This window comes from Artemia franciscana, chromosome 4 (genome assembly GCF_032884065.1).
Source record: "Artemia franciscana chromosome 4, ASM3288406v1, whole genome shotgun sequence".
Taxonomy (NCBI): Eukaryota; Metazoa; Arthropoda; class Branchiopoda; order Anostraca; family Artemiidae; genus Artemia; species Artemia franciscana.
This window is the reverse complement of record NC_088866.1, coordinates 19,714,651-19,732,567: the sequence shown is the minus strand read 5'-3', so window position 1 is coordinate 19,732,567 and position 17,917 is coordinate 19,714,651. Positions and strand designations below refer to the sequence as shown.

The following is a 17,917-nucleotide window of genomic DNA, read 5'->3' as shown; positions in this document are numbered from 1 at the left end:
GTATAACATTTGTTCTGGGGGTATAGACGGGTATAGTGGGTATAACATTTGTCCTGGGGGTATAGACGTTTTAGTGGTATTGGAACTTTTTCGAAACCCCAAAAGTCAGTCGAATTATTCGAATGATATAGCAAGATATAGGGAAGTTCATTCTACGCTCCTGAATTGATACTTGTAGGTTAAACGGTAAAATAGGAGGTACACCTACATGTATGAGGGTACACTTTTTTTGTTAGTTTGACAAAAAGACTATAGCTGAAATAATGCAAATTACGTACACATTATGCGAAACATACCGATAATCTTAGGCTGAATCATAAAAAACTGATATTTTAGAGAGCTTGGAAGAGGGACGTTCCCAAGGGGGTCACTAGGACTGACTTTGAGAATTACCAAGTTTTCTTAAATTTCTGGACACCTTTCATTCAAATGATGAAATAAATTTCGTTTCCCTCCCTTTCACCTGAAAATATTATACAGACGTCCTTGGCTGGGATGGAATCATAGTGGGATACAGTCCTTGGCAAAAAAAAAAAATAATGCAATTATAGTACACTGTATTGCTATGCTTAATTGAGTGAGTTCACAAAGAGATTAAAAAGAAATATATTATTATCTATAACAATTTTGGTATTTGTTAAATATCCAAAAAATACTCAAGAAGTGAAGTTCGGTTAATCATAATGATTAGTTAGGTTAATCATAATGATATATACCAAAATATAATGGAAATATAATGCTTCATTAACAAAATTACGGAAACTATGGAAGGAAATTTTGGACAGCAGGCTGCCCAGAAATCATTATGTTAAATGCCTAACCTAACCAAAGCACCACTATATATAAAATATTTAATTAAAATATACCTAAATCATAGTTTTTCTCACTGGGACTAAACTAATCATAATCTAATGCGAATTACAAACCGGTTTTTCCCAGATCACACAGATTAAACATCGTGAGCGTCTTTGGGATATTTAAAAAAGTGACACAATTGTTTAATAGTTTATTTAGTGAAAAAAACGCCCACCAAATTCAGTCTAGTATGGAAATTGAAATAGGGAACCAAATCTATTTTTATTTTATGGGTGCCGAGAACGTAGTGGTGTCAATTCATAAAGATTTAGGTGGGTGGGGAAAAATGTATTTTTCCAAGTCTAGGGGGAGGGGCGAGCTCGTAGTTTTTCATACTTTTCAATGACATTAACAAGAAAAAGGCACTTTTCAATTGAAACAACCCTCAAAAAGGTATTTTTCAAAAATTAGGGAGCGGAGGCACGTGTCCCTTCACCCCGATCGAGGCTCCTGTAAGGACTATCCTCTTTTTCTTTCAGTACCACAGCCCCTAAATTTTACTGGTTTCCCTTTAAGAGAAAACATTTAAAAAGTAGGATTATCCAATGAAATTTTATATTCGACAAATTCTTTTTTTTTATATGTTCGCTATTCACGGATATCCGCTTAGAAAGTACTTACTTGAATAAAATTCTAGCTTTAATCATTCAAATATGGCGGATATAGCTCGAAAGGCTTTCTGCTAAGTGGTACACTTCGTTTGGCACAAGTCTAATGCATCATACCCCCTTACATCACCCATGGTTACTTCTAACATGCGTAGCAGGCGTCAGCTGCACTGGTTTGCAGGTGTCAGCTTTTTTTAATCAGTAAAAAATTTAGCTAAGATGATTAAAACAGCTCTCGAGTTGATAAAAGTGGTAAAGAGCAAAAAATACCGTATGTAGAAAGGGGGAGGCAGCCAACCTCCCTTCCTCCTTGCCTTACGCATTTAGATTGCTCTCACTGATTCCTGAATGAATGCTATAATTTTTGCAGCTTCATTGAGAATAGAAGCTAAAAGGTTTAAATTTAATAAACAGAGTGATATCCTCGAATTCTATTTTGGAACAAATTCTGTATTCTTGAGCCACCAGAAAGTTGTTGGCAACTTTGGGCCGTAGATATAATACCTGAAAAAGGACTTTGCTCACGAGTTATTTTTCGTGAAGGGAGAGTTCCCAATAATAAAACGTAAATTTTATTCGGTGAATTGAATAAGACGCGCCGAGAAATTCAGAAAAATCAAAGATTCCGTGGGGGGGGGGGTTCCCTCTGCGCATGTCTCTAGCCTGAATAGTTACTATATGTTATAAAAACAGCCACTGCATCGAATAAGGATAGTTCCAATTAATGATGGTAATAAAAGGACACATCTAAGTAGCCAGTTTTGCATGTTGTGGTGTCAGTTCACGAAAAATAGGGGGGGGGGGGCAAAATGTATCTTTCAAACTATGGGGTTGTTTTTTTTAAATAGAAACACCAAAAGGATTTTTCAATGAAACCACCAAAGTGACGTATTATGTAAACTGGAGGGGGAACCTTAAAATTAAATCCTTTCTGATCCTCTGACTTTCGGAATGTCACACCGATTGTATAGCATCCCCTAGAAAAAAAAAAGAATGAAAAAAAGGAAAAAAGACTAAACAACAAAGAGGATAATTTTCTGTCAGTGAAAAATAAAACAGAGCTGATATTTCGACAAACTGTTGTCAGTACTAAAAAAGCAGTCTTTTTGGGTTTTCATTTTTATTTTTGCTTTTTTATGCGCCATGTATAGCTTATTTGTATGTCATGTATTGTCTCAGAACCTATTTACAGTATTGTAAATATGCCATTGTTTTCAGATTAATCATTGCCTTGGTGTTAAGAAAACTTACCACTTTTTATAAAATTGGGTACGTCTATCCTTTTGGGATAATGAAAACATGTCTTAGGTAAATTCGAAAACCACAGTGCCTTTCTATGGCGATAAAAAAAAGTTTAAAGAGGGAGAAATCGTTTTAATTGACAGTGATAATTCACAAAAAAATACTGGAATACCGTGTCTATTATCCCTATATCCAGTATTTATCACTGAATGTATAGGATATATAGGGTTTAACGAATATAGGGATAGATAGAATTTATCCCTATTTGAACTTTTATTTATTGAAAACAGATCTAAAAGCTATGAAACAACAAACATAAAATATAAGGATAATTTTTGTCATAAACAGGACACCGTAGCAAAATATTTGTCCCCGCGAAAGTTAAACACTGTAATAGAACGTTGAGTGTAGTTTTTCAATGCTTAACTTTAAAATATTTCAGGGTCCACGATATGCAGTCGAGAAACACGAAGAAGACTCAATGCGTCAGCATTTGGGCCTCATGTGTTCATTTGCAGTGAGGCAGCAGCAGCAGCTTACAACACTGCGATCTCAGATCTCAAGAATGAACCTTAATTACTCAGGTTTGTTATGGTTTAGCTATTATTTTTTTCCACAATGACTTCAGTTTATCGATATGAATCACATGTACCAAGAGCCATTCAAAGTGAAGAGAGGGAGCAACTGGGAAGCTGTCCTGGGTGGTTTGACTTGGGGGAGGTGCCGTGGCAGGGGGCTGCCCACTTTGAGCAAATTATTCATTTTGATTCGGCTTTTTTGCTTATTAATTTAACAAATTTTCAACAATACAAGTTTCTCAAAGAAAAGTAAAGAGCTCCATTAAGCCAATAATGACAAAAATAATGTCAAACAATCTTCCAAGCGTAAAACTATAACAAATCACTATCAATAAATAAATGAAACTCAAAACGAACAGAAATTAAAATAGATAGCCGAGTTAAACTCAAAACGAGAAAATTAATATGAGTAGGGCTGATAACCCCTATACCTTCTCAAGACCAGAACACAATTTCCACTTTACTAAAAAAAAAAAACAACAAACAAATGACCGTGGATTTTCAGTTTAATTGGCATATACTGACATTCTTCCTTAAAGTTTTGACAATTTTTCATTTCTGAAAGTAAGAAAGGTGAAAACGTTTCTAAAGTATTTTGTTTTCATTAAAGTGCAAAGTTCATTGCCTTTCATCGCTGAATTAATTTTTCTATATTGACTTATTAATTTTATAATATTGACTATATTGACTATATATTGAGTCAATATATTGACTATATTGACTTATTAATTTTTTCTATATTGATTGGGTTAGATTAAAGTTGGGTGTAGTGAATAAATATGTTATATTCTACATAAATTGAAAGCATTCGTCTAAATTATATTAAGTAGTCCAAGAAGAAGAAATTGTGATTTTACCCCATGGCGGACCTGACAACCAAATGCAAAAAACAGTTAAAAAATATATAGTTAGAAGAGCTGGAATTTCACTTCGGCGTAGACTTATTTGCGAAATCATAGATGTCTCTTAAAGCGCTATGCTTTAAGTCAGAATGTAACTAACAATAAAGAGGAAGATGCATCGCAGGTAGGCGGCTGCAGTTCAAAAGGTGTTACATGATATCTTTGGTAAAACTCAGATCTACTACCTACTTTCTTAAAATGACAAAACTTTTTCGATTGGTTTAATCTATTTTTTTGTATCAAATTTGGTTCTCCAAATATTTGGGAAACGCTCTTAAGCAAATTATCTAATTGAAACTAATTAATTTAATTAGACTGATTTAGCTTAAGTTAATATGTTTGAGCTAATTAATTATTTTATACTAATTCCCACAAATGCATTCTTAAACTGCAATGCAATGACCTTATTCATAGACAGAGGATACAGGATTTCAAAAGACACTAGGCCAAATTTAGCAAAAACTCAGGTTTTCAGTCCTCTATAAAATAAGACAGAGTCTATTGATTGGCTGAATCCGTTTTCTTGTAACTTGCTTGGTTTTCAAATCCTTAGGAATCTTTCTTTTAATTCAAAATACGCTATATGCTCTTTTGTCACTCAGTTAAATGGTTGGAAAATAGAACTCCCCAAATCAAATTGTTTCACCAATGTATTGAATGTATAAAAAAATCCTTCTTGTAGAAACAAGAGGTCCTCTACTAAGGACATCATAATAAAAATAAATTTTTTCCAGTCAAGGCAGCATCCAGGAGGGGAGTGGGGGTAGGGGGTCAGAATCTCGCCTGAAATGTTTGTTAAACTCGCAACCACGTAACAAAAACAGATTTAAGATGCGTTTTTAAATACTTTTTAACCTCCCCCCTCCCGGAAAAAACTCCTTGATGTGACCTTGTGCCTATTGGACTCATCTTAGATGAATACCCGAAAACCTTTTAGAGTAGTACCTCATTTTTGTCAACGTTGCCACGTTGAACCATGAAAATGAACAAGCAGAACAAATTAATTAAATTTCACAACGCTTTCCGTCCGCGGAGATTCACATATCAACAATCAGATGATTCCCAGAGACACATTCAAAAGAAAATTACACCTTCTTAAGCTATTTGGTCCAATGCGTTTTCAGCTAATATTTGCAGAATTTGCATCCAAGTTTCCCCCTTTTGAATTTGATGATCGCTACTACTAATGCTGCATAACATCGTATTTTTCGTAATAAATTAAATGCCCGGTTTTCCCTAATTTTTATGTGATATAAATGGTTGTTTTAGCTTCCACTCAACCAATTTAAAAAAGATGGAGGATCTGAGATGTGGGGATGGGGATCTAAAAGGGGGGAGTACATACCTTAACCCCAGTTAATGCCATTGATCATAAACTAAAATAACGAAAAAAATGCACCGAGAAATTGCAAAATGTTTCTTTTTCCGAGGTGAAATAATCTTTTAGTCTACTGGTATTCCTTATAGCTAGTCTATTATGATATTTAATGTCTAAGCTACCCTGGCAGGGGGTGAGAATGCCACGGTGAAAGCTGGACTACAGACATTTCGATCCAAAGCTCAGAGTAAGTTCGTGTTGTCTTGAAGTTAGATGAACCTGATTTATGCCATTCTTATAAATACGAGAGGACGACACAAAAATTGTTTTAGAACCCTCTTTTGAATGTTCTCATTGTTATGCCTGATATGTGCCACCTCATTCGTTAGAAGTTCAATAAATTTCTTTATCATTCCTCTCTTGTCTAAATAACTTAAGTTATAATAAGGGTTTATATACCATTTCTTTGTTGGTTATCCCTGATTAGACACATTTGGACGAAGGGAAGTGAATTTATGGGATATTTAATTGCATGAAACTAATTTGTAGTATTTCTTGTTATCCAGACTGTCATTTAGTTTACCTTTTTGGTGTCGTTATTGATTCCACCCACTAATGTAATAAATGTTTTTTTAGGTACCCTAGTCTGGAAGATTAGTGACTATTCAACACGTCTTGCTGAAGCAAAATTGAAGGAAGGGTTTGAGCTCATAAGTCCCCCCTTTTACACAAGCCAATATGGATATAAACTCCAGGTAATTCTTGTTGTTCCTCTAATGATTCATTTTTTTAATGGTGTGTGAAAAATAACGATGGATTTGAATAGCCTGTTTTCTTTATTTGTTGGTGTTGGTAACGTTACTTTTTGCATAATTTGTTATCATTGAAGTCATGTTTAGATAATGTGCTTTATTTTCCAGGTTAATGGGGGTCGTTTCCCTTGTTCTGGTGTAAATATGTGAATGTGTGATAAATCGACTTTATGGTAGATTCAAATCTGATACTTTACTTAGACGGAGTAAAACATATACTTTGAGGGAGTATTTGGGGATGGGATTTGGATAGAAAATAGTTCCCATGGTGTATTCTGATAAATGTTCTTCGTTTTAAAATACTAAAACTTGAAGAGTTTTTTATTCAATGGGCATAGATTAAAAATTTCCTAGCAGCTTAAAAATAAAACTGATAATTGAAACAACAATTCATATTTTATCACTAATTCGAAACTTGGCTTAGCAGTTCAGTCAACAGTAGTTTATAAACTAATGTTATGCAAAGCTTCTTTATGAGGATCTTGACTTGCCCCACATCTGACATTGTTTTTCTTGCATCTATTTCATTTAAAAGAGAGATTTTCTTTTAGTTTCGTCTTAAAAACTTTTTTTTACAGTATACTCTGTCATTGGGTGTAGCGAAGGAGGGAACTTATACCTTCTTCTACCAGAACTTCACTTTATAAATGACTTTTGGATAATGGTTTATCAAGTTTGGCAACAATTTTACTAGGGGATACACGTACTGTTGTTACCCTAACAACGTCCAACAATGGGTTCATTTGTTTTTTTTTTATTCGACTGTAATAATTTTGAATGTTGTGATTGAAATTTCCATTCAGTGACAATTTTTTTTATAAATGGGCCCTACTGGCATTGCCCATTAGCATTGCAGGTATATATAATTGCAGTAATATTGTAATGCTGCTAGCCAAATTGTCTGTCAGACGACAGGTTTATAAAAACGATAAAAACGCTAGCTTATACAGTTTTGTAGGGATTAGAGAAGAGAAATTTGGCACCATCCTCTAAAACTGTACCCCCCCCCAAAAAAAATCTAATCGTTCTAACTCAATTGGATGATAGGGCTGATGAAAAGAGTCATTTATCTTTGTATATAAAGATATATCCTGGAGAAAATAATAGAAATGCTAAGAAAATAAATAAGGATTATCATTTGTCACTGAAAATATATTATGTGGTAGAAATTTATATAAAAACAATACTAATTCAATTACATATATTTAAGAAATAATTAACTAAATTTTATTTGATTATTAATCCATCATTGTTAGATAATTGGTAACACTTAAAAAAGGTAATTATTTTTCAGGCTTCTGTTGTCAATGATAACGATTCTGGGGAAAAAAGTCATTTATCTGTGTAAATAAAAATACTTCCTGGAGAATATTAGAATACAAAATAAATATATTAAGGAAATAAATAAATAAATATATAATAAAAGAAATATATACATAAAAAGAAATATATGATAAAAATGTATGTTGAAAAATACGAATAATTTGGTGCATGTAATTACAAAGTAGTTAAATTCGCATATTAAATAGCACATTCTTTATTATTGGACGATCAAAACAGTGGTTTTTAGGGGATTTTGTTTTTCTCAGTGGTAATGGTTCAAATCAAAACAGTGCTTTATCTGTGTAAGTAAGAATCTTTACTCGAGAGCAATAAAAAAAATATACTAAGAAAATAAATGAAGAATAAATATTTATAAAGAGAAATGGTGAAATATGAATTGAAAATGTACCAATAATTTGATATATACATCTACAAAGTTGCTATAAATATTACTAATGATTGATCTGTTATTACTAGGCGATTGAAAACGATAATTGTTTTTCAGGCTTCTGTTTTTCTCAATGGTAATGGCTCAGGTGAAAACAGTCATTTATCTGTGTACATAAAAATCCTTCCTGGAGAGTATGATGCATTGCTTAAATGGCCCTTTGCACATACTGTTTCCTTCACCCTTCACGACCAAACCTCAAATCCAGAGGCTGTAAGTTCTTCTTTCATTTCTTTTCCATGATCTCTACTACCTATTCTTGCCCAAAAATTAGAAGGGAGCATCTAAGATTTTTCTGATAATTAGCAATTGAACTGAGTCATTAAATTGATTCATTAGTTTTTGAATTAGTGATTTTATCAAATGTATGTTCAGTTATCAATGTTCAAGGATTCTTACTCAATATTTATTCCCAAAAGAAAGGACATATTTAAAAACTTTTTTTGGTTTATTTATTAAATAATTGATTAGTTATTTAGCTAGTTGTTAAATACGAGTATGCAATAATAATTCTTTAGTAAGGTTTTTTGGTAAGGTTTCTTAACCATATTTCCTAACTCAAAATAGGATGTACCTAAGACTGTTGGTGGCTACTGAGTTAACTTATTAATTATTTTTGAGTTAGTTATTAAACATAAGCGCTTGGTTATAATCATTCAATGTTTCTTACTTTATTACCTTGCCCAAAACAAAAAATGCGCATCTAAGACTTTTTATCAGATTATTAGTCATTAAATTGATTAATTGGTCATCAAATACAGGTATTTAATTATAATCCTTGGAGGTCTATTACAATTTCTCTTTTGAATCAAAGGCTGTGTCTTTGCATCTTTTGCAAGATTTGTATTAAAGATGGAAAAAACTGTTGTTCCAAATTTTCATCTTTTCGTGTTAAAAAAATTATGCCTTCCACTCTTGACTCTGTGGTCAATCACACATTTTATGCTCAAAAGTTAAACAATGCTCCACTCGAGAAACAACGAACGGCGCTCAGAATTGGCGCTGTAGGCTGTACAGTAAGCTTTAAACACTACGCTGTATGAAAAGTGTGGTTCAGTCCTGCTTTCTAGGGAAATAATGAGAGAAAGGTTGAGATGGCTAGGAAATGTTCTGTGGATGAAGGATGACAGATTGCCAAAGATTATCCTTTTCGGCCAACTGTCTTGGGCTAAACAGAAAGCAGGTCGTCCTCGGTTGGGGTGGGATGATGTTGTAAGGAAAGATTTAAGGTTAATGAAAAGTTCCTGGGAGGGTGTAAAGAGGGTATCTTTCAATAGATTGAGATGGAGAAGGAGTCTGCATAGCTGTGTTGGTCTTAAGTGGCTTGGTGCTGCAGTAAGTTTTCAGCAGTAGTAGTTGTAATAAAAAAGGAGGATGAGAGTGAACAGGTTAGAAGTAGTTTCGTATGTTCTTTGTTGCATATTCTTGATTTAATTTCCTCTTTTTTATTTCAATTCTATTTATTTCTTTTTGTTGTTAAAAAATTTGGAAAGGAGTAAGTAGTATTTGCATCCCACCCTATTTGTCTCTATAATTGCATACCTTAAAGACTGACAAAGATACTAGGTTGTAATAAAAACCGTTTTATAATTTCATTTATTTGACTACGCAGAATTTCATTTTATTTCATTCAAGACACTTTATTCAACATTCCACATTTTATTTCATTTCATTTAATTCAAGACTGACAAAGATATCAGGTTGTACTAGAAACTTTTACGATTTCATTTATTTGATTATGCAGATTTTCATTTTATGTCATTCAAAAATCTCTTTTCAAATTATTCAAGACTGAGGATGATAACAGGTTTTACTAGAAACCATTTTACGATTTAATTCCTTGATTATGCAGAATATCATTTTATTTCATTCAAAAAATTTATTTCATTGCATTTATTTGAGATACCAGGTTGTACTAGAAACCGTTTTACGATTTCATTTATTTGATTATGTAGAATTTGATTTTATTTCATTCAAAATATTTCATATCATTTCATATAAGACTAACCAAGATTGTTAGACTTAACAAAGATTGGATGTACTATGAAAGTGTTATATTATTTATTTTTTTTGATTATGAAGAATTTTAATTTATTTATTTCAAAACATTTCATTTCATTCAAGACTGACAAAGATACCAGGTTTTAATAGAAACCGTTTTACTGTTTTCGTCCATTTCTTGATGCAGTATCTCATTTTATTTCATACAAAATATTTTATTTTGCTAAGACGAATAGAATAAGTCTACAAGATTGGACTAATATAAACAGCGAAACAGTTACCTATATTTCAGACAAATATGTTGGTACTGTTGGTTATTTGACGTTCGAGAGGATCAACTGTTCATATGCGTGCAATCCTTGTTGAATCTCGGGCTTTGAAAGAAACCAAGTCAGTTAGAAAATCTCACTAATGAAGATTTGGCACAGACCTCGTCAATATTTGAAATATCATATGGGTTTTACTAGTGCAGTTTTAGGCCTCGTAATCTGGTGGGAAGGTATATCATAAGAGTGTAAAAATGTAAAACAAAAAAATAAAAATTTAATTTAAGATGTCAGAAGAACTGGGGGGAGCAGCTGCCCTCTCTCTTCCCAGGCCGAGAACCACCACCGGGTTATACTAGGATGTTGTATAGAGTATTCATGCTTACATTACTCACATTGGTTTGTGTATCACATCACTATCCTGCTGTGGTCACATAACATACCTAAAAAGCATAAACTCAAATTTCAAGAGCAGCTAATATATATATATATATATATATATATATATATATATATATATATATATATATATATATATATATATATATATATATATATATATATATATATATATATATATATATATATATATATATATATATATATATATATATATATATATATATATATATATATATACATATATACATATATATATATATATATATATATATATATATATATATATATATATATATATATATATATATATACATATATACATATATATATATATATATATATATATATATATATATATATATATATATATATATATATATATATATATATATACATATATATATATATACATATATATATATATATATACATATACATATATATACATATACATATATATACATATATATATATATATATATATATATATATATATATATATATATATATATATATATATATATATATATATATACATATATATACACATATACATATACATATACATATACATATACATATACACATATACATATATATACATATACATATACATATATATACATATATATATATACATATATATATATATATATATATACATATATATATATATATATATACATATATATATATACATATACATATATATACATATACCTATATATACATATATATATATATATATATATATATACATATATATACACATATACATATACATATACATATACATATACACATATACATATATATACATATACATATACATATACATATATATACATATATATACATATATATATATATATATATATATATATATATATATATATATATATATATATATATATATATATATATATATATACATATACATATACATATATACATACATATATATATATATATATATATATATATATATATATATATATATATATATATATATATATATATATATATATATATATATATATATATTTATATATATATATATATATATATATATATATATATATATATATATATATATATATATATATACATATATCTCTATATATATAAAAATAAGTTGTCTGTGTGTGTGTGGGTCTGTCGGGTGACGTCATGTTTGTGTGTTGACTGACGTCATGTTTTCGACTGACGAAATTACAGACCGGGACATCGGGACACAAATGACGACCGGGACACCGGCACATAGGGAATATAAATGACGACCAGGACACTCAAAGAGAAAGCGACCGGGACACAAGGAATGTTCGATTAGCAATCACCATCAACAAAGCACCGTGACACAAATGACGACCGGGACACAGGGAGTATAAATGACGACCAGGACATAAGTAAAAAAAACCTAATAAAACTAAAAAAAAGGTAAAAACTACAAAAAAAAACTAAAAAGAAAAAAAAACTTAAAACTAATAAAAAAACTAAAAAAGCTGAAAAACTAAAAAAACTAAAAAAGAAAAAAAAATAAAAAAAAGGAAAAAAAATGACGACCGGGATACAGGGAATATAAATGACGACCGGGACACAGGGACACAACTACAACGGGGACGCCGGGGGGCACAGGGGGATATATAAATGACGACGGGGACACAGGGAATGACACCGGGACACAAATGACGACCGGGACACAGGGAATATAAATGACGACCGGGACACAGGGACACAACTGCAACGGGGACGCCGGGGGGCACAGGGGGATATATAAATGACGACGGCAACAAAGGGAATGGTCGATTAGCAATCACCATCAACAAAGCTCAATGGCAATCATTAGAATCATGAGGTATAGATCTGAATACGGATTGTTTTCCCATGGACCATTATATGTTGCATGTTCAAGAGTCGGTAAACCTGACAATCTATTTATATGCACAGACAATGGGACAGCAAAGAATGTTGTATATTCGCAAGTTTTACGTAGTTAAAAACATATATATATATATCTATCTATATTCACAGGTGGGACATAGGGACACAACTACAATGGCGCGTAACTAATATGGCGCGTAACGACTTACGCGCGCGGGGGGGGCTTCGGGGGGGGGGCGCGAAGCGCCACCCAACAGCTAGTATATATATATATACATATATATATATATATATATATATATATATATATATCTTCTATATATATAAAAATAAGTTGTCTGTCTGTCTGTGGATGGATGGATCAGGTGACGTCACCTGAAAAAACTGGATCAGGTGACGTCAAAACTGAAAAAACTAAAAAAAGGCAAAAACTACAAAAAAAACTAAAAACTAATAAAAAAAATAAAAAAGCTAAAAAACTAAAAAACTAAAAAAAGGCAAAAACTACAAAAAAAACTAAAAACTAATAAAAAAGCTAAGAAACTAAAAAAACTAAAAAAAGGCAAAAACTACAAAAAAAACTAAAAACTAATAAAAAAGCTAAGAAACTAAAAAAACTAAAAAAAGGCAAAAACTACAAAAAAAACTAAAAACTAATAAAAAAAAATAAAAAAGCTAAAAAACTAAAAAAACTAAAAAAACTAAAAAAAGGTAAAAAACTAAAAAAACTAAAAACTAAAAAAAACTAAAAAAAAAGGAAAAAACTGAAAAATAAGCTAAAATAAAGGTAAAAACCAATAAAAAACTAAAAAAAAAACTGAAAAAACTAAAAAAAGGCAAAAACTACAAAAAAACTAAAAACTAATAAAAAAAGTAAAAAAGCTAAAAAACTAAAAAAACTAAAAAAAGGTAAAAAACTAAAAAAAATAAAAAATTAAAAAAAACTAAAAAAAAGGAAAAAACTGAAAAATAAGCTAATCTATATATATAATAATATCTATAATATATAAAAATAATAATATCTATATATATAAAAATAAGTTGTCTGTGGATCTGTGGATCGTGGATCAGGTGACGTCACCTGAAAAAACTGGATCAGGTGACGTCAAAACTGAAAAAACTAAAAAAAGGCAAAAACTACAAAAAAAAACTAAAAACTACAAAAAAAAACTAAAAACTAATAAAAAAGCTAAAAAACTAAAAAAACTAAAAAAAAGGCAAAAACTACAAAAAAAACTAAAAACATAAAAAAAATAAAAAAGCTAAAAAACTAAAAAAACTAAAAAAACTAAAAAAAGGTAAAAAACTAAAAAAACTAAAAACTAAAAAAAAGTAAAAAAAAGAAAAAAAACTGAAAAATAAGCTAAAATAAAGGTAAAAACCAATAAAAAACTAAAAAAAAAACTGAAAAAACTAAAAAAAGGCAAAAACTACAAAAAAACTAAAAACTAATAAAAAAAGTAAAAAAGCTAAAAAACTAAAAAAACTAAAAAAACTAAAAAAAGGTAAAAAACTTAAAAAAAATAAAAAATAAAAAAAAAACTAAAAAAAAAGGAAAAAACTGAAAAATAAGCTAACATAAAGGTAAAAACCAATAAAAAACTAAAAAGAAAAAAAGGAAAAAACTAAAAAAAATTTTCATCTAAAAAACTAAAAAAAACTAAAAAAGGTAAAAACTAAAAGAACTAAAAAAGAAAAAAATAAATGACGACACTCAAAGAGAAAGCGACCAGGACAAAAGGAATGTTCGATTAGCAATCAACAAAGCACCGGGAAACAGGGAGTATAAATGACGACCAGGACATAAGTAAAAAAAAAAAATTAACAAAACTAAAAAGAAGGTAAAAACTACAAAAAAACTAAAAAGAAAAAAAAACTAAAAACTAATAAAAAAACTAAAAAATCTAAAAATCTAAATAAACTAAAAAAGAAAAAAAAGGAAAAAAATAAAGGAGAAAAACAAAACTAAAAAACGAATGTATATACAGACCGGTACACCGGGATACAAATGACGACCGGGACACAGGGAATATAAATGGCGACCGGGACACAGGGACACAACTACAACGGGGACACCGGGAGAAACAGGGGGGTATAAATGACGACCGGGACAAAAAAACTAAAAAGAAAAAAAAACTAAAAACTAATAAAAAAACTAAAAAATCTAAAAATCTAAATAAGCTAAAAAAGAAAAAAAAAGGAAAAAAATAAAGGAGAAAAACAAAACTAAAAAACGAATGTATATACAGACCGGGACACCGGGATACAAATGACGACCGGGACACAGGGAATATAAATGACGACCGGGACACAGGGACACAACTACAACATTATATGTTGCATGTTCAAGAGTCGGTAAACCTGACAATCTATTTATATGCAAAGACAATGGGACAGCAAAGAATGTTGTATATTCGCAAGTTTTACGTAGTTAAAACCATATATATATATATATATATATATATATATATATATCTATATTCACAGGTGGGACATAGGGACACAACTACAATGGCGCGTAACTATTATGGCGCGTAACGACTTACGCGCGCGGGGGGGCTTGGGGGGGGCGCGAAGCGCCCCCACGAACTAGGTGTTGGGGTGGCGCGAAGCGCCACCCCAACAGCTAGTATATATATATATTCAAAGATATATATTATGCAGGTTAAAGTTTTTTATTGTAATTAGTCATTCAGATTAATATTCCGATCCATCATTCTTACCTAATTGGAACAAACATGTATAATGTATAGAAATTATTCTAAAAAGAATAAAAAATTTAAAATAAACGCTTGCTGATATACATTGGCCTCAGACCGTTTGTCTCTTTTAGTTCGTCTCTTCTATTTTTATTCGCCTTTTCTATTCTATATATATTCTATGTATTCTATGTTCGATACTATTCGTCTATTTATTATATTCCTGGCCTCTTCAGTAATAAAATGTTACTTATAATTTTATTTCAGGCTTGTAATATCGTAGAGAGCTTTATACCAGACCCAACATGGGAGAATTTTCAGCGACCTTCACGTGAGCCTGATGCCCTTGGGTTTGGCTTCCCTCGTTTCGTCTCACATGAAATGCTCAAGAAGCGACATTTTATAAAAGATGATATTCTTTTCCTCCGAGTGAAAGTGGATGCAAATAAAGTCGTTGCTGTCTAGAATTAACGTTATCTGTGCGAGTAGAGAGAACATTGTGTGTATTTACGGAAGAGTTAGTCTTTTTACAATAGCTGAATAAAAAACGGAATTTTATGTATCAATATTGAAAGGATTTGTGTCAATATCTATTCTTCCGAGTGAAAGTGAAAAACTATAAAGTTGTCGCTGTTAAGAATTAACGTTATCTTTGCGATTAGAGAGAACGTTATGTTTATTTTAAATAACGAATGAGTTTTTTTTTTTTTTTTTTTTTTTACAACAGTTAAAGTAACAATCAAATTTTATGCATCAGCACTGAAATAATTTGTATCAATACATTCTGTTCTTCCGAGTGATTGGAATTTAAATTGCCGAGTGACTGGAAGTAAAGTTTGTGTTTACTAATGTATATGCAAGGGTAATAAAAATCTTTGGTATATCAACATGATACAATGTGTATCAATGTAATCTTTTCTTCTGATGGTGCAAGTAAAGTTGCTGCTGTTAAACTTAACCTGTTTGTGTAGAAAGAACGTTATGTGGATTTTAATTAAACCTTTATGAAGAGGAAAATTGATACTGTTACAATAACTGGACTTGTAGGCGAGCCAAATTGAATAATTTACAATATCAACGTTGAAAACCTTTATTATGTAATATTAATTTAACCAACTATTTTTGGTGGTTTCAATAAATGTAGCATTATGATGTAATTGTAAAATATAAACAGACCACTTTCAAACATAGAATATTTAGTAACTTACATCGGCCATGGTAATACATGCACTCTATAAAAATTGTTAAATTTAAAAAATGTCTTTTAACAATCTACTATGAAATCATTTAGCAACAGTTCCAAAGTTTGAGGGATTTTAGTCCAATCAGAAAGAAACATCTAATATTAAAAATATTTTTCAATCTTTTCTTACTATTTTATATTTCCTTCTCTGCAATTAACATCAGCAAGTAAGTAATTCTAATAATAGAGTAAGTTAACCTAATTTGTGCCAATACTTCATAGCAAATTTTGCTAAAAAAAAAGAAAAAGAAAAAAAGACTGCTCACTAGGGTGCTTGTAAAAACCCAAACTTTTAAATTTACATTTGGACAAAATAAAAAATAGCCATAATGCTTGGATAAAAAGTCATACATTCTAATTTTATTTTATGCCTACGGGCCCTAAATTCGAAATAAAAAAAAGGTGTTAAGTCCTTGAAGCACTTCAGTATTTGGTTTATTTGGGTATAAAATGTTAACCATATATTGTTCCAAATTATTATTATTGTTTTTTTTTTAGCTAAACTACTATTGTTTAAATATGCTTGCTATTGTCCATACACGCCCTATTCATAAGTTATAAGTAATTGAAAGTTGGATATTTTTTTATTTATCTAATGGAAAACCCGCTATAGAGTGAAGTAGCACACACAAGAGAAAATGAAGAACAAAAAAGAGAAAATAAAGCAAATAACCTAACAAACAACTTGAAATTTAATTTAAATAAATGAAAAAATAAGAAGTCCATATTTAACTTACATTTAAATTCTCAGCTCTCCTGTTTTAGAGACAGTAGTAGAAGGTACCAGCGGGTGATTTACCAGCGGGTACCAGCGCTATTAGTCAGTTAAAACTAGGTCATCCTCAACAATGCCGTTTTTCTTGGTGGATTACTGCTATTCTCCCTCCCCTTCCCCCTCTCAAAAAAAGAAACTGCCCGACTCTTAAAAAGTAACTGGAACAAATTGTATATAAACACGTTTTTAAGTGTTTTGTAGAATTTTTTCGTAAGTTTACCCTCCCCGCCTTTCCGAAAAAATATCATCCTGGTTACGGCCTTGCTCTTCCGTATCGAAAAGTTCAAAAGTTCTTGCTCTTCAGGCTCTTGGACGAGCCTGAAGAAGCATGAACATTTTTTTTTAATTTTCATATTTGTCTTAATAGCATAAATAAATATTTTATACGACCTAAATGCAAATTACTACCGTAGTGGAAAAATAAAGCGAAATTTTAGCCCACTAATATTTCTTGAAATGTAGAACCTAATTATTTTAAAAGTTTCCCTTAAAATTTTGAAGGCTCCCCAGGAAACTTTTATTAGGACTTTCTATTTGGGACCCTATCCTTGATGTGTAATTAAA

General features: G+C 30.5%; 1 protein-coding gene across 2 annotated transcripts in view; it reads left to right on the top strand.

Moving 5' to 3' along the window:
* Positions 1–17,213, top strand: part of LOC136026111 (TNF receptor-associated factor 4-like) — a 53,844-nt gene extending 36,631 nt beyond the window's left edge. The window contains exons 4-7 of one of the 2 annotated variants that reach the window (XM_065702393.1): positions 3,148–3,289; positions 6,140–6,258; positions 8,144–8,299; positions 15,603–17,213. In XM_065702393.1, coding sequence (XP_065558465.1) covers positions 3,148–3,289; positions 6,140–6,258; positions 8,144–8,299; positions 15,603–15,800 — 615 coding nt within the window. In that variant the 3' untranslated portion in view covers positions 15,801–17,213. The remainder of the gene's footprint in view (positions 1–3,147; positions 3,290–6,139; positions 6,259–8,143; positions 8,300–15,602) is intronic. The other variant, XM_065702392.1, reaches the window with a different exon arrangement.
* The last annotated feature ends 704 nt before the right edge of the window (positions 17,214–17,917 follow it).